The 22641-nt window shown below is 53.1% G+C and overlaps 8 protein-coding genes across 8 annotated transcripts; 4 read left to right on the top strand and 4 right to left on the bottom strand.

Moving 5' to 3' along the window:
* Positions 1-16: 16 nt before the first annotated feature.
* TrAtP1_002754 (uncharacterized protein) lies at positions 17-374 on the bottom strand (the record flags this gene model as incomplete). Its single annotated transcript, XM_066111601.1, has 2 exons — positions 17-214; positions 303-374. The coding sequence occupies 2 exons, from the start codon at positions 372-374 to the stop codon at positions 17-19; spliced, it is 270 nt and encodes an 89-aa protein (XP_065967679.1).
* Positions 375-1496: 1122 nt separating this feature from the next.
* Positions 1497-3604, bottom strand: TrAtP1_002753 (uncharacterized protein). Its single transcript, XM_066111600.1, has 2 exons — positions 2750-3604; positions 1497-2676 (listed from the first exon to the last, which is right to left on the bottom strand). Exons 1-2 carry the CDS (start codon positions 3284-3286, stop codon positions 1771-1773), a joined length of 1443 nt encoding a protein of 480 aa, XP_065967678.1. The 5' UTR covers positions 3287-3604; the 3' UTR covers positions 1497-1770.
* Positions 3605-3882: 278 nt separating this feature from the next.
* On the bottom strand, positions 3883-7758 carry TrAtP1_002752 (uncharacterized protein). The gene is made up of 2 exons (XM_014087367.2): positions 4515-7758; positions 3883-4459 (listed from the first exon to the last, which is right to left on the bottom strand). Exons 1-2 carry the CDS (start codon positions 7564-7566, stop codon positions 4353-4355), a joined length of 3159 nt encoding a protein of 1052 aa, XP_013942842.1. The 5' UTR covers positions 7567-7758; the 3' UTR covers positions 3883-4352.
* A 163-nt stretch (positions 7759-7921) lies between these two features.
* On the bottom strand, positions 7922-10054 carry TrAtP1_002751 (uncharacterized protein). Its single transcript, XM_014087309.2, has 2 exons — positions 8783-10054; positions 7922-8723 (listed from the first exon to the last, which is right to left on the bottom strand). The coding sequence occupies exons 1-2, from the start codon at positions 9323-9325 to the stop codon at positions 8133-8135; spliced, it is 1134 nt and encodes a 377-aa protein (XP_013942784.2). The 5' UTR covers positions 9326-10054; the 3' UTR covers positions 7922-8132.
* Positions 10055-10510: 456 nt separating this feature from the next.
* TrAtP1_002750 (uncharacterized protein) lies at positions 10511-10777 on the top strand (the record flags this gene model as incomplete). Its single annotated transcript, XM_066111599.1, has 1 exon — positions 10511-10777. One exon carries the CDS (start codon positions 10511-10513, stop codon positions 10775-10777), a length of 267 nt encoding a protein of 88 aa, XP_065967677.1.
* Positions 10778-11278: 501 nt separating this feature from the next.
* TrAtP1_002749 (uncharacterized protein) lies at positions 11279-11749 on the top strand (the record flags this gene model as incomplete). The annotated part of the gene is made up of 1 exon (XM_014087450.2): positions 11279-11749. The coding sequence occupies one exon, from the start codon at positions 11279-11281 to the stop codon at positions 11747-11749; it is 471 nt and encodes a 156-aa protein (XP_013942925.2).
* Positions 11750-12938: 1189 nt separating this feature from the next.
* On the top strand, positions 12939-19800 carry TrAtP1_002748 (uncharacterized protein). Its single transcript, XM_066111598.1, has 2 exons — positions 12939-13548; positions 13622-19800. The coding sequence occupies exons 1-2, from the start codon at positions 13257-13259 to the stop codon at positions 19159-19161; spliced, it is 5832 nt and encodes a 1943-aa protein (XP_065967676.1). The 5' UTR covers positions 12939-13256; the 3' UTR covers positions 19162-19800.
* A 231-nt stretch (positions 19801-20031) lies between these two features.
* On the top strand, positions 20032-22581 carry TrAtP1_002747 (uncharacterized protein; the record flags this gene model as incomplete). The annotated part of the gene is made up of 2 exons (XM_014087448.2): positions 20032-21647; positions 21703-22581. The coding sequence occupies exons 1-2, from the start codon at positions 20496-20498 to the stop codon at positions 22579-22581; spliced, it is 2031 nt and encodes a 676-aa protein (XP_013942923.2). The 5' UTR covers positions 20032-20495.
* Between the last annotated feature and the right edge of the window lie 60 nt (positions 22582-22641).

The following is a 22641-nucleotide window of genomic DNA, read 5'->3' as shown; positions in this document are numbered from 1 at the left end:
GGCATTGTATATCTGCTCAAAGAGCACCGTCGCAGGCGTGCTGGGCGCCAGCGTCTTGGACGCCTCGTACAGACATAGCGTCAGGGAAACGGCCAGCTTGATGACTTCGTGGAGGAAGACGGCGGTCGAGGGAAAGTATCGGTGGTCGCCGGCGGGGGGGCATGATGCGGCTGTAGTGCATGATGAGGATGAAGGCCGAGTTTTGGACAGTTAACTATAGGTAGGTGGATTCTGTCAGCAACCGGCCGATCAACAAGACAAGACAATACAAGAAGTAAGAGAAACAAGCAATTCTCACGCACCAGAATCAGCGAGATTGGCTTTCCAGAGCTCCCAGCCCGGATGGCCGAGCCTCCGCTGTCGAGCACCGCCATGGCGGGCAGATTTCGAAGAGACAAGAGAAGAAAAGAGTGTCAATTGCTTCGTTCGTGGATCGAGGCGTTGAGTTTGCAGAGGAAATAGAAGCAGCAGCTCAAGCTGTAGCCAAGAGCGACAAAAAGAGAAAAGAATCAAGAGAATCGAAGAGGCTGGTGGTGATTGATCCGGTCAAATGTCCACGCGACACCCCCCTCTTGATTTCGATGACGCCAAGCTGAAGCTGGGAGCTCGAAAGAAAAAAACCAGCCCTAGGCGGAGAGTTGCCGAAAGAAAGCTTGGCTCTGCTAGCGGGTACTAAACCAACTAGAGCCGTCCAAGACCAACAACGCCAATTGCTCGCAGAGGCATTCAACGCCAACAAAGAAATGAAGAAGATGAAAACAATTGCAATAGAACAAGCTTCTTCACTCACAACCACATTCATATTTGTTTCCAGACTCTCTCCTGTCTTCCGTCCCTGTGCCTGGATGCGACGCATAACCCCCCCCTGAAGCCCCCCTGTAGCTCCAGCAGCCCACAGCGAAGCCCACAGTGACGCACCCATCAACACAGAATCCACTGCACCACAGTGCCAGGACCCCAGATCTGCGGGGCAAGCTTTTTACGGGTCCTTTTTGCATGTGGTCATTTTCGGGCTGTCGCTTTGCTTGCGATCTACTCGCAATCTTGCCTGTTAGCCGCTAATACCCTGATGCCAATTAAGAATGCATGGACAAGAATACAGTAAGGCAAAGTGATCCGTAAACCTGCAGCGATGAAATGACCTGCTTTGCCAGTGTCTCATATGCGCCGGGACTTGTTTAGCTTGTTTCTTTTGGTGGCGTGTGTCAAGCATATGGCGCCAACTGAGACCCTGAAAGAGCGAATTCAAAGAGGGGGCAGCTCTTGAATAAGAAAAAGGAGAGAGTAAGAATGAAGAAAATAACCCAATTCATGTCTACAATTCAACATTTACCGTAGATTGCAACATCTTGTACAGACAATGCCCGTAGAGTATTCGGAGCTTGTCGTTGTTGTCGTCGTCGTTGATAGCCGTACCCATGTGCCTTTGTGTGACATCATCATCAGCTACTCCAAAACTGAGACAAATTTTCAAAGCAAACTCTCGCATTCAACACGGCATCTGAGAATAGGCAGGACCAGCAAAGAAAAGTAAAAGATATCGACTGTATTTCCGGGTATATGTTCCGTAGGTTGCCACGCCCCTGCATACACGACCGGACCAGCCTGTGTCACACAAAGAAAACAAAAAAGATTCAAATTCCAAACTCCAAGCCCCTGTTCCCTGCTTATGACCAAATTCCCTTACGCTTTTCCCTTCCATGACCCAATCGTTTCATCGACATTGTATTCATCATCTCGTCCAAAAAAGAGAGCCCAAAAGATTGTTCCTTAACTCATCGAAAAATTCCTCTCGTCAATCACAGTATGACCGGACTGCAAGCCGGGGATAGCATCCTGTCTGCTGAGATCGCGAGCCATCAGGTCCCAAAGCGCAAAGCGCTCGGCCATGTTCTCGTCAGGGTTCCTCTCTTGCTCCCGGAAGCTATCCCGCCGCTGCGGTCCAACCATCCGGTTCTTTCCTCTGAGGTTGAATCCCAAGTTGAGTTCATAACCCCTCGCTTTCGGCCTTTGCGTGTATTCGGGGAGGCTTGGTCGGTGTCCCTGTCGCGCGTCTCTCCTGCGGTAATTCCACACGCTCTTTTGGGGAACAAACATGCTGGCACTCATGGTAGGCACAGCCATGTCTCGCAGGGGTCGGCGGTAAAAGTCGCCTATGGCATCCAAATGGTTGAACAAATCTTGGTGGCTCTTGCTTCGAAAGAACGATAAAGAACCAATGTCAAACGTTGGCGAGATTCCTTCCAGCCCTGTCTTGTACATGTTGCTCAGCTGCGATGCAAATGCCTCAGGTGCTGACTTCGTGTCTTCACCATCACTAAAGTTCTTGCCCTGCCGCCAGTCAGCATTAACAAAGCCAAGGCGACCGAGACTGCCCTGGATCATCGAGCTGATCAAGTCAATCCATGTTATGGCGGCGTCACCACGAGTCTCAAGACTGTCATTTTGATTCGTCGGCCTAATGGGTGCGTCGTGGACGTCGTGGCCGCCCAAGAACCAGGACACATCCGCATCTGCGTGCAACAGATCAGGGTGTTGGTCGATGAAAGATCTCACGGGCTGCGCATGACTTCGCATCTCGTCCTTGTCCAGTGAAGCCTCGTTAAAGCCGTAAGCAATCTCGTGGTCTCTCATAAAGCGAAAGACATCAAACGTGATGTCGTGGGTAAACTGCGCCTGCTCTCCATAATAAGCACAGATAACACGGCACTTCAGAAAGGGGGGACAGCCCAGGTCAAAGGCCACTTACGCCAGGTTCTATTCTCCAAAACCAATCATAGTCTCTGAGTCGCTTCTCGCTGGCAAATGGGCCCGAATTCCAACGTGATGTTTGGCCCAGGAATGACGTCGACTGGCCAACTTTGGAGAGATCTTCGCCATCGGTTGCATCTCTCGGCATCACATCGAAAGCAGACGATGGCTTGGCATATTTTGACGAAGCCAAGTTATGCTCAGAGATGACTTCGTAAATGCAGATGGCACCGGTCGCGTTGGATGTTTGGCGTCTGAATTCTTCGCTCAGCGGTTGAGTGCTGAAGAAGACCCAGTGGTAGTGGTATCGGTGGTTGAATGTCTCTTCGAGCTGCGACATGGAGGACAGAACAGCGGGCAAGTCGTGCTCGTGAGCAAGTGAGACGAAAGCTGCTTTGGGTCGTTGATCAGTAGCAGTAGAGATGGCGAGGCCATGCACGAACGATGACAGTTGGATCAGCAGAAACATCCAAGCCATGATGAATGGCACAGTCCAACGAAGCGAAGTCGTTAACGTGCCGCGTTTCTTTGCCATGATGAGCCTCGAAACGACGAGAATGAAAGAGAGGCAACAAACTCGATAGTTGCGACGAAAGAAGGGAGATGGAAGAGGCGAGTTGTTCGACCGTGGTGTGTCACGGCGATGTGATAGAACGTGAGCAGGGAAGAATGAATAGGGTGATGCGAGAGAGAGGAGAAGAAGATTCAAGAAGAAAAGGTAATAATGATTCAAGATTTCACAAGAAGTGGAAAAAGGAGTGTGGTGAAGTGAAAGTGAGCGACAGGCTAGTCTGGTGGTGATCCAAGGAGCGGAAGTCAGAAAGTCGAGAACAACGAGTGAATAAAGGTGAAGAGAAGAAGAAGAGAAGAGAAGAGAAGAGAAAAGGGACGAGGTTCAAGTAGCAGGCGGCAGAATATAAAACCGGTGAAGCGCTGGAGTTGGCAGCTGGACGAGGAAGGCAGTACGGCTGCCAGCTGGCGGTCGTGGCATGTGATCGAACAGAATGGGCTGTATATTTCCCTACGAAACAGTGCAAGCGATCTTGCGATAACGTCATGATTGAATGCAATTACAAAGAATAAGAGTTTGTACTCATAGAGTGCTACTCAAGATGCAACAATCAAGATCGCCCATAACCCGCACCTCAACGCATCAACATTAGTTACACCTACAAAGCAATCCAACGGCAAAGCTCGCCCAGCCTCAGCATTCATAAAGGATATAAATGGTACAAACATGTAAACAAACAAACAGCGCTGCCAAATAATAAAAAAGCCAATGATTTGTCCTCTCCTTTCCTCCAAAATAAAATAAAATAAAAATAGAATCGCCTAAATATAGCTTATATCCATTCCCTTGTCCTCCAGCGCCAGACTGTTCCAGTATTTTCAACACCACATAGGTTGAGAGACATGTAAACCCATCCGTCCTGCCTCCCCTCAGAACCTTTTTCTACCTTTACTCTTAGGTACAAGTTCTTCACGCACAAGTGTCAAATCCAATTAAAACAAACACAACGATGCTTGATATACATGCGTGCCAATCACGCTCATTGCTGTTATTCCCTCCTCTGCCTTGTGTTTCGTGTAGATGGTTGGTTCTATGCCTCCACGTCCATGGAGTCGGCGTCTGCAGAGACGTTGTCCAGGTTCAAGTCTATCAGTCTTGCGTATTGGGCCGTGACACGCTGCAACTCGCGGAATTTGCCTAATCATTATTGTTAGCTTGTGATCAAAAGAGAGAATGGATTGGAAATGCATACCGAGGATAAGAACTACTCCCTTCAAGAGTTCTTTCCGGTCCCACCCGCATAGCTGCTCATCCGAGCTGTACCAACCACGGCTCTCCATCTTCTCAGACTCCTTCTCTTCGAGCACGCCACCCAGCAAGCTGTTGAGAAGCTCCTCTACTTTACCCCTAGCCCCCTCAGCACCCAGGCGCTTGGCGTACATGAACAGGTACAGCCTGAACTCGTCGCTTGCTCCCAGTTGCAGGGCACCAGCAATCCGATTCTCCAGGTGGGCGATGCTGACGCTGCTCTCCAGCCCCTCGGACCCAGACTTTTGCATGACCGTCTTGATGATACGCTGTAAAGCATAGGCTCTCCCCTTGAGAAGGAACTCGTTGGTCGTGTGTCGTTCAAGGAAGGGGATGATTCCGGAAGATACGGTGGCGGCATGGCTGCCCTTGTCCTTGTCTTCCTTTGAGTTGGGCCCAACAGCTGTGGACTGAAGGGCCGAGATGGATGAGTCGTTTGAGTTCCAGTACTGTGAGCCGACAGCCCACCATGCTTCGCTTAGTCGCTGCCAAGTGTACATGTCCCGAGCATAAAAGTAGCCATCGCCGTTAGTCAGGGTCACGATGATATGGCCGGTGGAATTGAGGTGAGCAGACGTTACGCCGGGACCAGGCGTGGCTGAATGCTGGTTTAACGATGTCGTGGCAATGTCAAGGATAGGGCCGACAGACACGGGCGGGTGAGGGGATGACTGAGTCTTGAGGTCCCAAACATGGACCAGGCCCACCGCTGTAATGGCCATCAGCCAGTAATCTCTGCATTCGAGAATGACAGGCTGGGACTCCAAGATGATGGGATTTAGAAGACGTCTGCCGGCGGGCGTCCAGACGTGCAGTGAGCCATCCTCACAAGCTACGGCCCAGAAATGCTTGCTTGCAGTCACTAGGATGACGGCTCGAGGCATGAATTCTTGCCATACCAAGACTCCCCTCTTCGTTACAAGGACGTGGGCTGGATCACGCGGGTTGGGGTCGTTTTTGGCCTCTAGGATGATGTTCTCGGGAAGCTTTGATGCGTCGTCTAGTGATGCCGCATCCGGTTGCAGAATGCCTCGCTCGAGCGGCCGCAGGATGTGAGATCGTATCTTGGGAACTGCAAGGCGGACTTGGGCGTAAGAAATAGAAGGGTTTAGCACAGCCGGGCGCAAAAATTCTGGGGTCGGAACAACACCATGCTCGACGGGCACCAGTGCCGCATACTCTACACCATCAGCTCCATTAGTCACAACGGGTGTAGGACCGCCCGCTGCCCGCTTGGCCGCAGGCTCTTCGTCGTCGTCAATGTCAGCGTTATTAACGCGGCGTTTATTTCCAAGCAACATGGCCACAATGCCTCCCTTTGGCAATCCGTCAAAAGGCTTGCTAAGATCGAGTATCGTCTGCGGAGCGTCGTTTTGTGTATTCTTTGTCGTCGTTGAACCAACAAGCTGGCTTTGAGGAAGGGAAGACTGTCCTGTCCCAGATGACGAAACCAGGAGCGGCGCCACTCGTTTTCTTCCATCTTTCCCGACAGTCACTCGGGACTTCAATTCACGGACCCGTTCAGCCGTCTTGTCTGCTGGCTCTTCTGGCTTTTCACTCTTCTCCTTGTCCTTTTCCTTTTCTTTATCCCTGTCAGAGTCTGCGTTTCCATTGGTAGCCAGCTTCTCGGTCACCGATGTAGAAGATTCAGCTTTACTACCCTGGGTGGCTGGGGTAGATTCTTTTGCTGATTCGGGCTGGAAGTCGCCCATAAGAGCGCCCATTCTTGATTGCACCGCTCTAGATTCGCCGGCTTTACTGTGTTCTTCCAGCATTAGTCCATCTACATCTTCAGCAATGCCCATGCCCTTTCGAGAGCCACCGTATTTCTGTAGTGCCTTGGCGTTCTCCTCCTGTTGGGCCACCCATCCCAGCTCGCCCTCGTCAAACTTGGCCACAACCACGCTGCCGTCCAAGCTGGATGCAAACAGGGTCTGACCATCCGGCGTCCAGGCCAAGTCAGAGATGGATTTGGCCGCTAGGTCCTGGAGAATGACTACAGGCCGGGAAGTGTTGGTGTTCCAGATACTGAGAGTCTTATCCTGGCCTGCAGATGCTATAACAGTAACCAGCTGTCCCCCATGACCATTTGCCGCCCCATTCTGCCCAGGCTTGACCGTGTGGAACAGTCGCGGCGAGAACATGCACACCTCAGTCGGTGCCTCGTGCCCAATCAGGTTGATCTCGCTGTCCCATCTCGTCCGCTCGATAATGGCGACGGAGCTAACAGGGCCATTCACTGCATTGGCGGCTGCTATGTGGTTGCCGTCAGGGGACCAGGAGCACCGGCGGAAATATGTGGTCAAGGGAGAGCTCTTGAAGGGGGAGCTGATGGTCGCATCGAGGACAAAATTGTTAATCATGTCGTGCTGCGTCGCATTCGGCGCGGGAGGAGTGAAGCGGAAGATTTTGATGGTTCGGTCGTCGCTGGCCGTGGCGAAGAACTTGTTGGCCGGGTCAAACGTGATGCCCTTGACGTGGCTCTGGTGCGCGGGAATCGACTTGAGCTTCTCAAACGTGTGGCCCGACCACACAACGACCTTGGAGTCGAGCCCGACGGACACCAGCAGCGACGAGTCGTAGGACCAGGCCAGGTCCTGGACGTCGTTCTCGTGGCCGATCAGGCGCTTGTACGTCTTCCAATTCTCGACGGGCGGCGGGTCGTTGGTGCCGAACGTGGGCGCGGGCGGCCCCTTGTCCAGGTGGTAGACGCAGATGATCTTATCATCGGCGCCGCTGGCCAGATACCGGCCATTGGGCGAGAAGCGCACCGAGTGGATGGTGCCGAGATGGTGGCTCATGTGGCAGAGCTGGCGAGGCTTCTTGTAGCTCTCGTCGTCGGCGTGATAGACGGCCTCGGTCGACCAGATGCGCACATGGCCGTCGCCGCCCGCCGTGGCTATCCGCTTGCCATCGGGCGAGACGTGGCAGCTGTAGACCTCGAAATCCTTCTGCTCGCCGCTATGGCTAAGCCACGAGGGCTTGATGATGCGCATGTCGAGAGCGCGCGGTCATCCAGGTGATGATGGCGGCGGATCTTTTCGGCCCCGTCTAGTAGATTCGATCTGGTGATTTGGGGCGATTCGAGGGGTGCTGCAATTGGAGGCTGGCGGGCTCAGTATTGTGAATTGGAGGTGGTTTAGCCCAGCTCTGCTGGAGCCGAGAAGGACGCGAAGGCGCGTTTTCGCAGCTAGGCTGTTTGGCACCAAATCAACCAAGTTCCAATGGAAGCGGTGCTAAGAATGATTGGCAGCCGGAACAAGTTTATTGCGGGGCTCTACTTGTTGCTTCAAAGTCCCCAGCTGGCGATGCCTTGGACAGCAATGACATCATGCAGCAGACATGAATCCAGGGTCTTTTGTATGAATCGTGAAGGCATCGAATGCGTACATTAACATGATTATGGACTATATAACAAATGGCAAAATAAACAAACACCAAAATCCAAGGCTGTTTTTCCCTCCAGACGCCGCAATTCAGATAAAATACACGTATACATGGGTAGGTCATATTTGGCATCATTGACGTGAATCATTCGTTACAACTCTTCAAGTCGCATTCATCAAACCCTCACCGTAGAGGGTTTGTTCATCATTCTGTCGACACCCTCTGGCTCGGGGATGGTTTCTGCAGTCTGGCTTGCATCAAGCTGAAAAGGCTGGGGGCTTTCGGGCTCACTGCGCGCATCAACGGATTCCACTGTTTCAGTCGTTCCGGTGGTGCTCGTAGACCCAACTCTGGCAGAGCCTTGACACTCCACTGGGTCCAGCTCCAGATCTGAATTGTACCTCAAAATAGACCCTGCCACTCCCCTGGCAATGTATTTGTTGATGAGCTCGGCAAGCTCGTCGTCCAGCGCCTCAATGTCGCGCACCAGCGATCCCAGCGCGTGCCATCCAACCACGTTCTTGGCTGCGTTGTTCCAGGTGCTGGCTGCTGCACATACGCAGTTCATTTCAAATTCGAGGACTTTGCGATATAGCTTCACCAGGCGTTCCTTCACTCCGTTTTGCTCTCTGTTGAAGTCGGCGTCACTCTTCCATCCGCTGGCGAGCATCAGCTCTGATAGGTGCATGTACCACGGGATACGTCCAATGACATGCAGGGCACCGCGCTTCATGCCGTCAATTTGCATTGTTGGGCCAAGTAGAAGCTGCCAAATAAAATTAGTTTCGGCAATACACATATACAGACACAAAAGCGGAATCTTACCGGTGTCAGGATAGTAATGCCTGACCAGGCCACGGCGGTGGAGGGATAGTCGGCCCAGACAGATTTGATTATCCTCTTGGACATCTTGACCAAGACTCGAGCATAGTTGTCTATCGGACAATTGGCGCCTCGACACTTTCGCAGTCCCGATTCGGTGATTCTGATCAACTGCTTCAGTCTGTCGTCGTCTGAGCGCGGCAGTGTCTGGTTGATTCCGCCAATGGACTGATGCGGTAGTTCCTGGCACAAGATGGATTCGTAGACCGTCACCAGACCAGCAGACCTCAAGTTGTCGCGTATGGCGTTGTAGGCGGCGGTCCAGAGCTCGAGCGAGATTTGCGTATGTCGTCCATATCCCTTTGGCATGGCGAAGCTGGCAGATGGTGACGGCCCTCTGTAAGTGCCCAGCCATTCAGGCGTGGCAACGCCGCTGCCGGCATCAGAATCGTCGGGATTTGGCGAGTGCGGATGGGAGCTGTGATGGAGAAGCCGGCCGACCAGCTTCCTGAGGCGGCCGGTATCAGCGTCGGTAGACTTTGTCATTTGACTGACTCGACAATGTGTGCGAATAGTGTTTTCAGTGCTGGTTCAGACAATGTAGGCGCATGTACAAGTATGGATTTCACTGTTGCAACCTCGCGAGGCCAAACCATGGCCAAGATCTTTAGTTGGGCATGCCTCCGTGGAAAACGCCGGGTGGGCGATGGCGCATAGATATCCCAATTTTCAACAGCAAAATGGCTGCAACAAGCTTCGGGCTACCGGCAGGTCGGCTCGCAGTGACGTCTGGTGGTGTGCCAGCCCACATCAGCTCCGGCTCAGGGCCGGTTCACAGCCGGTTCGGGCTTCGGCCATCGGGATAAGCACCGCGGCTGAAGCCCTCAGAGGCCTCGAATGATGGCATCATGCTTTCCGGTTCCGACGAGCGTGGCTTGCAGCTCCAGGCGCCCAATTGATTTCACCCCAGATTCCGGGAAACATGGTGGGCTGCTTGTGCTCTGGATAGATCTCCGCGGCTGGGTCTGCCATGTGTCCCGGGATGGGCGTGGATACACTGTCCTGCGTACCCGTAAATATCCGTGTTATTCGCGTCGACGAGTCCCTCAGCTACAGACTAAAAACGAAGAGAAAAGTTGGAAATGCGGGGTGCAACTGTAGGCCATGACGAGTGTAAGAAGCCAGAGGAACGGCCATTACGTTGCCGTCCGGGCCAAGCAGGGAAGATGAGCACCTAGCAATGGTTAATGTATGGAGATATGGAGACATGGAGATGCTATGGAGTAATTTGTAGTCATCCAGAGCCACGGCTGTGGTGTAGCGAGACACAGGGTCTGAAACAAGGCCAATCAAAACATGCACATTGCAACTTTTGCATGTTTCGCACGAGGCATCGAATCATTGGCCGTCGTCTGGCTTTTACTGGCCTCGGCATCGTCAGCATCACCAGTGCCGTATAGGGATGCGGATGGCCTTTGAGGAAACACGGCGTCTTGTCTTTCCACCTTCTCCTTTGGACGCAAACAAGGACAATCTCCATTCCGCCACCGCTGAATCGTCCACCTGGCGGGCCAGTCCTCCACGGCAATCTTGCCTCGATTCGGCCGCCTTGTTTGGAAAATATGAGCCTAAACCCATCGCGAACCGCTGGGCCACCCACGTTTCGGCACCACGCAGGCGATCGCCCATAGTTTGTGCGCGCAACACAGAAACAGGCACAACCGGCCGCAGATGATCAGCGTTGCTCAGGCCCTGAGGATTTTTCCCACTCGCCCTTTAATTTCTTCAAACGGCCTGTGCGACCGGTACTTGATGGCACTAGCCCTCGCTGGTGTCCTGAGCGCGCCTCGATTAATCAATATGGAGGCGGATGGCACGGGAGAGGGTGTCGAGGAGACAAAGAGACTGGAATTGATTGGGCAACAGGTTGATGAGGCCAGCATGAGCCCATCATCACATGTGCACTCACGCAGTTGGATGAATGTCGCCGCCGGGTGAATGTCTACATAAAGACGCTATGTATCCTTGCCTGCGGTCTGAAGCTGTGTGCTGTCTTCTCCTCACCTCGGATGATAAGTCAACTTCAAGGGCCCATGTACGATTCCGCAGAGAGCTGAGCTGAGCACAATAACTGCAGGTTCATGCCGCCCCATTCGTTTCGTTTCCGTTACTAAACTGAGCTATTGTCCCCTTCTATTGTCCGGCCGGCTGCCAAGTGTCAAAGAGGCAGGGACTCGAATACTGCCGCTGGAGACAGCTTCTCACCGCACACGTACAAAAAGAAACCTGGAAATCTCTGCTTCCTTGCTTTATTCTTCTTCCCTCCCCCTTTCCTCCAGTCACGCGTGCAAGCTGCCTTTGTTCTTTCTCGTGCACTCAACCGGCTGCCACTTATAACTCTCAACAAAGGACTCAACATTCGTTCGGCGCTATCTCAGTCATTCCAGCAACTACAACAGCATCACTTCACAAGCAAAGATCCAAACAGCATTTCCCACCATGAAATCCTTCACCATCATCGCGAGCCTGGCTGTTGCTGCCGGCGTGAGTGCCGCGCCTGCAGGCTTCCAAAACAGCACGGGCATCACCTGGACCCCAGCGCCCTCGGATCAAACCACCTGCGATCCCTCCAGCTTCGCCCAGGCCCCCGTGAGCGATGCCGCCGACTGGCGCTTCTGCGCGGCCCTCTCGAGCGCTTGGTCCAGCACCAACGGCACCTTCAGCATCCACGACGTCTCGGGTAGCAACTACATGCCCGTACTCAAGGAAGAAGGCTGCACCTTGGGAGTCAAGGCCTCGGAGCAGGGCCAGGGCCCCTACACCATGGGAGACCAGGACATCAAGGCGATTCTGAGGATTGCGCTGCAGAACTACTCGGATGGGACCGATCTCTCTGTCGAGGGCAACGTCAAGTGCAATGTTGCCACTGGCGGCCGGGCTGGTCTGAAATGGCAAATCTACGGCCAGTAGACATGCTGCGTGCTTGTCTATGGATGGAGGTGAAGGAGATGTCTCTTTCGGCCATTTTTTCGGCCATGGCAGCGCACTCTTTTAATCTGCCATTTTACGGTATGGCTGCTGTGATGAAGATGCATGGATCCATAGAGTTTTGATTACTGACTTGGAGTTTTACAGGACTGGGATTAGCTGTTTCGACGACAACGAGCAGGGCGTTAAGGGAAGACGGACGGCGTTGATACATGGACGGGCTCGTCACAGGAGCCAAATGCTATGGTTAACCAGCACAAACAGACAGACGATAATGATATTACACAGTTTTTAAATTCGGAGCGTGCTTTTCTCCCTTCTTGACCGTGACTCTCGCTGGAGCTACTCCTAATGGTAGGACAAAATTAAGGTTCTGTTCTCAACACTTTTACTAGGCCACGATTAGACAAACAAACGTGATATCTCTTGAGCAAGGAGTGGAGCGATGAAACATGCATGCAGGTACATGTAAAGTTCGAATAGAGCGACTCCACAGAATCCTTCGAGATAGAGCTTCATCTGCACGGCATCTGTGAGTGCACCAAGGTGGCAGCTCGGGTGCCATCACCTAACATACCTCGAAGCTAATGTTGCTTCTGCGTGGTAAAATAGGGCTAATGGCGATTTACAATTGAAATGCGGAGCTTCTGATATTTGAAAATGTATTCGTGTTTGTACATCGTAAATGCCATTTCACATACGCCTTAAGAAGTTCAGCTTCAACACCACCCACCATCCTGTCTAGGCACCTTTTGCTTTCAAGCGCTGCGTCAATCTTGCTCCAACCAGTTCATGCAGAGTTTTTTTCATAAATCCAATATATTGGACTCCTTTCAATTGCGCCTATTTCGATGCAAATGATCAGGCTTTCGCTTTGATGTTAATATGGTGGCTGATTCAGGGTAGACAGGGAACATGAACATTGAAGATGACAAAGATCCAGTGCACGCCCATTTACTCGCTGCAAAACTTAGTGGCCATTGGCTACTGGAGCCCACTAGGAGCTGCAGTAACAGCTGGCAAAGCGGCCTGTGCGCTGCCAGCTTTTCTTCCAGTTCACTTCACTAGAAGCTCAGAAGCCTTGCCGCCCAAACGGGACTAGGCTCAATCGGGCCCTCTATTATGCTCTGCTGCAGCAACTCGATGCGCGCGAGCCTCGTCGCCTTCCAAACTTCTTTTTCATCCTCTCCTTCTTCGATTTCGATCGCCTCATTGATCGCTGGAGCTGAGGGTCGTCAATGATATTCAAGTTTGACTACTGCCGGTACCTTGATTAAGTTCCCTTGCCCGATTTCCTTTTTTCTATCGCAGTCATTTCCTTGATTTTCTCTTCTTTCCTCGTTTCCTCGTTCCTTTGTTTGATTCGACGCCGCGTTCAACGACACCGAAAAACTCGACAACCGAAAAACCAAACTTCACGCCGCCTCTCTTTCCCTTCAAGTAATGACGAGGCACGCAACGTCATTGTCCACCTAATATCCCGGGCACAATGGCGGCTGCCGAAGTCGACGTCGCCTACATCGCGGGCCACCTCGGGCTCGACCAGCCTGTGGTGGCGTCCTTGACCACCCAGCCCACCGTTGAGCTGGTCACTACTCTGCTGCAGGCCGTGGCTCAAAAGGCCCACGAGTTCGAGACCTTATACGCAGAGAAGCTTCAAACAGACATCGAATTGGAGAACGCCGTTCGGAGCTCCGAGACGAAATCTCAATCCTTCAAGGGGACCGCTGAAAAGGCCCTCAAGGATGTGGAGGAAGCTAGACAATCCCTCAAAGAAGAGGGTACGTGTTTTTTCTCCTCATGGTAATCCTGATGGCGTGTTTCTGTTCTTGCCTAACGTTGTGCGCGCTTTAGAAACCAAACGACAGTCTTTGGAGAACGATCTTCAGAGCTTGAGAGCCAAGTACTCCGACCACGATGCCGACGTCAAGGCCCTCAAAGACAAGATTGAGACCCTCCAATCTTCGAACCGAACAAATCTCGGCATCATCGAATCTCATAACAAACGCGACCAGACCTTGACCGACGAACTCACCAAGCAGCACCAGCGAAATGTCGAGCTCGCCCGCGAACTAACGACCCTTCAACAGTCGGAGCAAAACGCAAAGGGGCAGCTCAACAGTGCCAAGTATCGACAGGAGGCGCTTCAGCAGCAGCTTGACTTGGCTCGCCAAAATGCCGAGTGGCTCGAGACAGAATTAAAAACCAAGAGCGATGAAGCCCTCAAGTACCGCAAGGAAAAGGGCTCCAAGATTGCCGAACTTCAGAGGCAAAATGAAGACGCCAAGGCTCAAATCGATGCTCTTCACCGCGCCGAACAGCAACTACGCGAACGACTCAATGCTATGCAAGCCAAGGCTGATGATGCCCTTGTCAAACTACAAAAGCAAGAGGGCTCGTTTGCCGCCATCGTCGAGAGCTACAAGCAGGAATTGGCGGACCAACGCCGCCTTGTGGACATGTCTGAGCAGCTAAGCAAGAAACACCAGGAGCGCGTGCGTGAGCTGGAGTCGGAGAAGGAACGCCTCAAAGACAGTTACGAGAACGAACTTCGCCGCGTGCGCCTTGAGCTGGAGTCGGAGCGCCGTGTTACCAGCGACATGGAAGAGCGAATCCAACGACTACAGGGCGACCTAGACGAAGCCCAGGTCCGCATAGAGCACGCTCCTGTAGGATCAGCACCGCAGACGCCTCAATTCAATGGCTATGTCGCCGGACGGGCCGACTCTCCTTTTGGAACCCCTGGTTCCGCACGCAACAAGTCTACCATCACCGCTACCCAGGCAATCGAGCAGCTTTACCAGGTAAAGGGCCAGCTTGCTAGTGAGAAGCGGCGTAACCAACAGCTTGCTGAGGAGCTTGACGGCATGATTGCTGCCCTGGAAGCTAAAACGCCAGAGATTCAGGAACTTCAATCTGAAGCCGAGACTCTTCGAAACGAGATTGCTCACATGTCTGAGCTGTCACAGCAGAGTTTCGAGGAGCGAGATGCGGCAAGAAAAGCAGCAAGGAAGGCCGAAAGTACGCTTGCCACGGCTCAATCCGAAAGCAAGATCCTCCGCACTCAGCTGCGAGACTTGGGCACACAGATCCAGATGCTCGTCTTCAACATCTACGCCATTGAAAAGGGCACGAGTCAACTGACAGAGGAAGAAAAGTTCCGCCTACAGCAGCTCGAAAAGGGCGAAATTACCGAAGAGGCCTTGTCTGATATGTCGGATACCCACCAGTTCATTACTCAGAAGTTGGTAGTGTTTAAGGATATCAAGTCACTACAAGCCAAGAACGAAGACCTTCTGCGCATCACCCGAGAACTTGCGGAGCAGATGGAAAGCGAAGAAGCGCTGGCTGCGAAGCACCAGGCCAAGGAGGATCACGACTTGGTCGAGAAACTACGGCAGGATCTCGCTCATATGGTGGAAGAGATCAAGTCTGCTAAAATCACAATGGAGAGCTACAAGATGGAGCGTGACATGTTCCGGCGACTTCTTCAGCAGCGTGGCGCGGGCGAAGATCCTTCATCTTCTCTCATGCGCCACTCTATCGGAGGGGGAATGCCTGTCACTAGCATTGAGTCCGTGGAGCAGACTGAGACATTGACAGAAGCCTTGCGCAAAATCCAGTCTGAATACGACAGTTTCAGAGACGCCCAAGATGGTGCACGGAAGGACTTTAGAGATCAAATCAACCATCTAACAGCAGAGAAGAATTCGCTTCAGACTGCCAACATCAAACTGCAGGGTGAGGCCAGACTGGAATCTGAGCGACGAGAGATGTTGCAGAGCAATTATATTGCCCTCCAGAATGAGAACAGTGAGCTCCAGAAGCGAACTCAAATACTGTCCGAGATGGCCGCCAAACAGGACATTCGTGTCCAGCAGGTTGCTGAAGAGCTTGTTGAAGTCAAGGGCCTCCTGGACAGCATGCGAAACGAAACAGCCAACCTTAAGGCGGAGAAGAAGCTTTGGAAGGATATTCAGGAGCGAATGAGCAAGGACAATGATTCTTTGATTGAGGAGAAGAATAGATTGGGCAGCCTCTTGACTGCTCAGCAGTCCCTCGAAAATGAGCGCAACATTACCGAATCTGAGGCTCGCCGCAAGGCTCAAGCCAAGATTGAATCTTTGGAGCTTGACCTCAGTATTGTGCAAAAGAAGCTTTCTCAAACCTCGGATGATATTCAACACCTTCAACAGCGGAAAGAATACGAGGCTAAGGAATCTCAGAAGCGGATTGACGACCTTATGACGAGCCTGAGCCAACTTCGAGAAGAGCATGTCAGCGCCAAGACAACTCGTGATCATCTCCAAGCCCGCGTTGACGAACTGACCGTGGAGTTGCGAAGCGCCGAAGAGCGTGCCGGCCGCCTGCAGCCGCGTCCCACGCCCAGGCCAGGCCTCATGACTGATGACAACCTGCGCCAACAAGAGCTCGAAGCCGAGGTTCAAGATCTCAACAACGACATTTCAGACCTCAAACGTGATCGCGACATGGCCAACACGCAGCTGGAAAACGCAAAGGCGCAGGCTGAGCAGTACAAGGAACTGAGCCAGAGCAACGAGGAGGCGCTGGAAGACTTGCGTGCATCGCAAGACCAATACAGACAAGAGATTGAGGCTCTCATTCAAGAGAAAGATAACAGGATCAAGGAGCTGGGTCAACAGGTTGAAGATTTGTCTGCTGAACTCTCACGATCCAACACCGAACTATCTACCATCCGCGACTCCCAAGGCGAAGTTGCACGAAAGTACGAAGACGAGAAGACGATACTGGAGGAAGAAGTGAAGCGACTCAAGGAAGAAAGCAGCCGGCACATTGAGGCTGCCCGATACCATCAGCAGGACTTGCGTGCTCAAGCCGAGATTGCTTCGAAAGCACAGCAAGACTACGAAAAGGAGCTTGTCAAGCACGCCGAGGCCGCCAAACTGGTCCAGGAGCTCCGCACCGAGTACAACGAGTTCAGGCAAGAGTCAGCATCACTGCGCGCCGAAGCAGAGTCTGCCAAGGTCGCGCTCGCGCAAAGTGAGAGCTCGTGGGAAGACCGGAGGCAACAGTTGGAGCAGGAGATGACTGAACTCAAGCAAAGACGCGAGGATGCCAACGCCCAGAACTCGCTTGTGCGCCAGAAACTGGACAGTTTGACTGAAGAGATTCGACGTATGCAGAAGGAGCATAACGAGAAGGCTGATGCGGGCGAAGCCATGCCAGCCATTGGCGTAGACGATGCTATCGAAAGCGTACGAGAGCTAAACGCATATCTGCAGCGTGACAAGGAGATCCTGGAAGTTCAGTATGACATAAAGCTCAACGAGTCGAAGCGATTACAGCAGCAGGTCGAATACCTGCAATCACAGCTTGATGAGGCGCGTCTGAAGCTCGACCAAGAGCGCCAGTCCTCGCAGAGCGGCAACACCTCCATGGCTCACAAGGATCTCATGGACAAGCTGAATGAACTCAACACCTATCGCGAGAGCGGCATGGCTCTCCGAACGGAGAACAGCCAGCTAAAGAAACAGATTTTGGAGAAGGACAGCAAAATCGAAGAAATGGTCCAGAGCATCCAGCCTCTTGAAGCTGAGATTGAGAATATAAAGACACAAAAGTCCTTCTTGGAAGAAGAAATTAAGCAGATTCAAGCAGACCGTGACCGTTGGCAGAAGAGGACTGAGGGTATCTTGACCAAATACGGCCGCGTTGACCCGGCTGAGATGGAGCAGCTGAAACAGACCATTACCGACCTCGAAACAGAGCGGAATGCTCTCAAAGAAAGCGCAGAGCCCCTCCAGGCAAAGATTACCGAACTCGAGTCCACACTCGAGACTGAACGAGCCAACTGGTTGAATGCTCGATCAAGACTCACAGAACAGTTCAAGGAGCGATCTCGCAAGCTCACTGGCGAAAAGAACGAGCTTAACCAGCGAGCCATTACCTTGCAGGAGCAGCTTGACAAGGTGACCAACGATCTTGCTGGAGCACAGCAGCAAGTGGAACATTCTGTCGAAGAAAAGGCAGAGCTGTCGAGACAAGTTCACTCTTTCCAGCAAAAGGTTGAAGAGCTTCGCCGACAGGCTCAGCAAACGCAGCCTGCAGCTACGCCAGCTACCCAACAGCCACAGTCTGATGCGACCGCATCGTCAGAAGTTGTTACTGTGCTTGAACATCGTCTGGCCGATGCCCAAAAGGAACTGGAAGCAGTCAATGCCCAGAAACTAGGAGCGGAACAGCAGCTCGAGAGGTTACGAGCCGAATTACAAACAGCTATTTCGGAGCGTGATGGCGCGCTACAGAAGCTTCAAGAAGCTGCCGCTGTAGGTGCATCATATGCCAATGGCCCCGTTTCAAACGTCGATGGCGCGGAGAGCCAAGGTGTTGCAAATGGCTTGTCGGATGCTGAGAAGAAATCGCTGGAAGAGAAGGTGGCCGCAGCTGAAGCAAAGGCTGCTGAGTACGAGCAAAAGGCCAACGAAGTTGAAGCTAAGATTCAGCAAACTATCAAGGAGCGCTCGGATAGGATGAAGGACACACTGAATAACAAGCTGAAAGAGAGCCGCGCCAAGCTCGAGGAGGAGTTTAAGAAGAAGGATGAAGACCTGAAGCTTCGATTCGAGCAAGAGAAGTTGATCTGGCAGGCCGAGAATCCGTCTGGGTCGGCAAAGGACGCACCCGCTGGTGAACAGGCACCGTCAAGCGCACCACCCAAGACTGAGGAGCCTTCGACTGCCGCTCCTGCCACAAGTGGACCGCCTGACCTCTCTCAGCTGGACGATTCATCTATTCGACAATTCTTGTCCTCCAACGCAACTGTCAAGAACATCATTGCCGCTAATATTCGCAAGAAGTTGGACACAGAAAGTGGCCGAATCAAGTCCGAATATGAGAGCAAGATTACAGCGGCACGCGAGCAAGCTCAGCTCATGGAGTCTAAGAAGTCTACTCTACGCATCAACATGGCGGAGAACAAACTGAGGACCGCGACAGCGAAGCTTGGTGTTGTCGAGGTGGCGGCAAAGGAGACGCCGCAGAAGCCAGTGGTGGAAGTTTGGGAGGTGGCCAAGTCGACTCAGGCTCCTCCGCCAGTGCAAGCAGCCAAACCTCCGGCTCCAGCTCCGGCGGCAGGCCCAGCTTCAGCCCCAGCAGCTACCTCGCCCGCGAAGCGACAATCTGTCTCTGCCAACGTACCAGCTTCAAATGCCGCCCCTCCTGCCGCAGCCACGGCTGGCCAACCCATTAACGATGGTCCAAAGCCTGCCCCTGCAGCAGCGGCTCCTGGACAGGCTGGTCAACCCCCAGCAGAGACAAAGGCTCCGGCCTTGGCTGCGCCAGCGGCCAGCGGAATCCCGCCCCCCTCAGACTTCAAATCCGTTTGCTGTGCCTGTAACCGCCAGCGGCTCTGAAGCTCCTAATCCCTTTGCTTCAAAGCCTGAGACGGTGACTAACGCTCCACCGGCTCAAGCTGTCCAACCATCAGGCTTACCGCTAGCACCACAACAAGCACAGCTGCCGCAGATACCACCCCAACCCCAACAGGGCCAAATGCCTGTACGATCTGGTATCCCGATGCCTCGCGGAGGCGGACGTGGACGAGGAGGAGCCTACATACCCCCCTAGCCAACGAGCCGCAAGTGGCAACCAGGAGGGTGGACAAGGCCATGCTGGCCGTGGCGGACGTGGAGGCGGACGTGGAGGCCGCGGAGGCATGAATCCATCTGCTTCTGACTTCCAGCCTGGAGCGAAGCGTCCTAGAGGGGATTCCGAAGCCGCAGCTGGAGCCAAGAGAGCTAGAGGAGCTCACTGAGGGAGGCTCACATGATGTTTTCGCTATATGCAAGAATGGAGAGGGAAGATATTTTGGAACGACGCTTGCCATGTATAATGAAGTTGATGGGCTTTGACTCCAACTCAACATGATTGTGTTGTGTTATTGGCGGCGGAAAACAAGACTTATAAAAAATGGACATGGAGGTATATTGGGGGATGCATCAATGTATTCTAGCACTATTACTGGTGAATTCTGGATTTTGTTTCTTTTCTTCAATTTTTCGTAAATCTTTTCGTGACATTACTTGGATGTGAATCCATGTGTATGAGGATGCTGGATTATTGATAGGAACTGCACCTTGGCATAGGATACTGCTGTTTAGGTGGCGCCCGCTGCTAATGATGGTGGGGCACAGGTTCTTGGTACGGAAGCCATCGGTGGATCGGCGCCTAGTGTGCCGGCATGGCGCAGATACTGCAGCTAAGAAAAAAAAAAAACTTTTGAGGTTTCAACGATAAGAGTCTTGCGATAATCCCACTTCGATTACTTCGATTGACTGATACCTGGCACTGGGACAATCGACAAGAACTCCTGCTGCACCGCCCAAGACAACTCACAATCCAATGGTCCCTCCGTCAAAGAAGCGAAAGCTTCAGTCTGTCGCTGCGCCGGCTGCGAAGCGCAACAAGAACTCGGCCAAAGGCGCCGTCGCAAAACCCGGCAAGTCCAAGGCCAATCCTGCGCGCAAGCTCGTCGACGTTGCCTCTCTCGGCTGGCAGTCGGTGGGAGAGGAGTTTGGCGGCCTGGAAGTCATCGAAGGAGTTGATGTGGTAAGAAATGGTGGGACTGTGCAGTTTTTAGTGGCGGAGAAACAGAAACAGCAGCAGCAGGCCAATTCATCCGAGCAAAAACATCGACAGGGGCCGAGCAAAGCGAGCACACGCGACGACCGAGCGGACGAGACTCGCGATGCCGTCGATGAGCCTGTTGAAGGGCCTGGGGACGGCGCTGTGGAAGGCGAGAATGTCGATTCCGGCGAAGCTGGCGATTCTAAAGGTGGCGTGGAGGGCCAGGGCGGCAAAAAAGAAGGCTGCAGGAAAAGACGGGGCCAAGAAGGACGCAGGCAAGAAGCAAAAAGCGCGGAAAGACAAAGACAACAACAACAACAAGCTGGCGGCGGCCGACAAAGAGCTACAGAAGCCCGCTTCACGCAAGCAGCAGCAAGGCAACTCGTTCGACGCCCTCATGGCCGTGGGCGACGCAGCAGCCGCAGAAGAGGCAGACATGGGTGCCTGGGTGGAGCTGAACCTGTCGACGCGCATCCTGTCGGCGATTGCGAAGCTGGGATTTGCGAAGCCGACGCTGATCCAGGAGAAGACGATTCCGGAGATTCTGGCGGGCGAGGACGTGATTGGAAAGGCGCAGACGGGATCGGGAAAGACGCTGGCGTTTGGTATTCCCATCGTGGAGAAGTGGCTGGAGCTGTATGAGGAGAGGCGGAATGTGAAGCGCGAGGGCCCGACGGCGGTGGTGCTCAGTCCGACGAGAGAGTTGGCGAAGCAGCTGTCGGACCATATCAAGGCGCTTTGCGACGGGTTGCCGACGGCGCCGTACGTGTGTACTGTGACGGGTGGGTTGAGCATTCACAAGCAGCAGAGACAGCTGGAGAAGGCGGATATTGTCATTGCGACGCCGGGTCGTCTGTGGGAGGTGTTGGATGGCGACATGAGCCTGCAGAACTCGTTTACCAAGATTAAGTTCTTGGTTGTTGACGAGGCTGATAGGCTGTTCAAGGCGGGCCAGTTTAAAGAGGCGGAGGATATTATCGGTGCGCTGGATCGAAAGGATCCCGACGCGGAGGACGATGACGATGACGAGGAGCTGCCGCCACGACAGACGCTGGTTTTCTCTGCGACGTTTGATAAGAATCTGCAGTCCAAGCTGGCGGTCAGAGGGAAGGCTCCGAAGGCGGGTGCTGGTAGTAGTGATGAGGAAAAGATGGAGTATTTGATGAAGTCGCTCAAGTTTAGGAGCGAGCCTAAGTTCATCGACGTCAATCCAGCGTCGCAGATGGCTTCTGGTTTAAAAGAGGGCTTGATTGAATGTGGTGCTATGGAGAAGGTGAGTTGCACTGCATTGTTGTTTTCGACTTTATCTTGCTAACAATTACTGCTAGGATCTCTATCTTTATACCGTTCTCGTTCTCAATCCCAACAAACGCACTCTCGTCTTTACAAACTCGATTTCAGCTGTCCGCCGTCTGGCCCCTCTTCTCCAGAACCTCGGTCTCTCAGTTCTACCTCTACACTCTCAGATGATTCAAAAGGCCCGTTTACGATCAATAGAGCGCTTTGCGGCTTCCAGAAACTCCATTCTCGTCGCGACAGATGTGGCTGCCCGTGGTCTGGATATCAAGGAGGTGGATCAAGTCTTGCATTACCATGTGCCTCGCCAGGCGGATACCTATATTCATCGATCTGGTCGAACTGCGCGTGGTGACCGTTCTGGTGTGAGCGTGATTCTGTGCTCGCCGGAAGAAGTCCTGCCTACTCGTCGTCTGGCCGGCAAGGTGCATGCTGAACGGGACGGTAGCACCAGCCTTAAGCGCGAGCATTTCATCGAGACGCTCTTGATTGATCGGAAGATTGCGCAGCGTCTAAAGCCTCGAGTGGACTTGGCGAAGCGCATCGCGGATGCTGTTTTGGCAAAGGAAAAGGGCCACAGCGAGGATCAATGGCTGCGCAACGCCGCTGAGGAGCTGGGCGTAGACTACGACTCTGAAGAGTTTGACGGCAGCGCGCCGGGCAACTGGGGTGGCAGAGGAGGAGGCCGCAAGAAGAAGGAGAAGGAGGCGCGTCAGTTGAGTAAAGCGGAGATGGGAGCGCTGCGGGCACAGCTTCGTGAGGAGTTGAGCAAGCGGGTGAATCTGGGCGTGAGCGAGAAGTATATCACGGGGGGGAGGGTTGATATTGGTGCGTTGTTGAGGGAGAAGGAGCAGGGGACTGTTGGGGGGTTGTTTTTGGGAGGGGATGGGCTTTTCGGGATGAATTTATAAATGATTAGGGTGTAATTGGCACTGAGATGAGTTAAAACTAGCAAGTAGATAAAGCTGCTA

The sequence above is a fragment of the Trichoderma atroviride genome, chromosome 2 (genome assembly GCF_020647795.1).
Source record: "Trichoderma atroviride chromosome 2, complete sequence".
Lineage (NCBI taxonomy): Eukaryota > Fungi > Ascomycota > Sordariomycetes > Hypocreales > Hypocreaceae > Trichoderma > Trichoderma atroviride.
The sequence above is the reverse complement of the archived record's forward strand: the minus strand, read 5'-3'. Positions and strand labels throughout refer to the sequence as shown.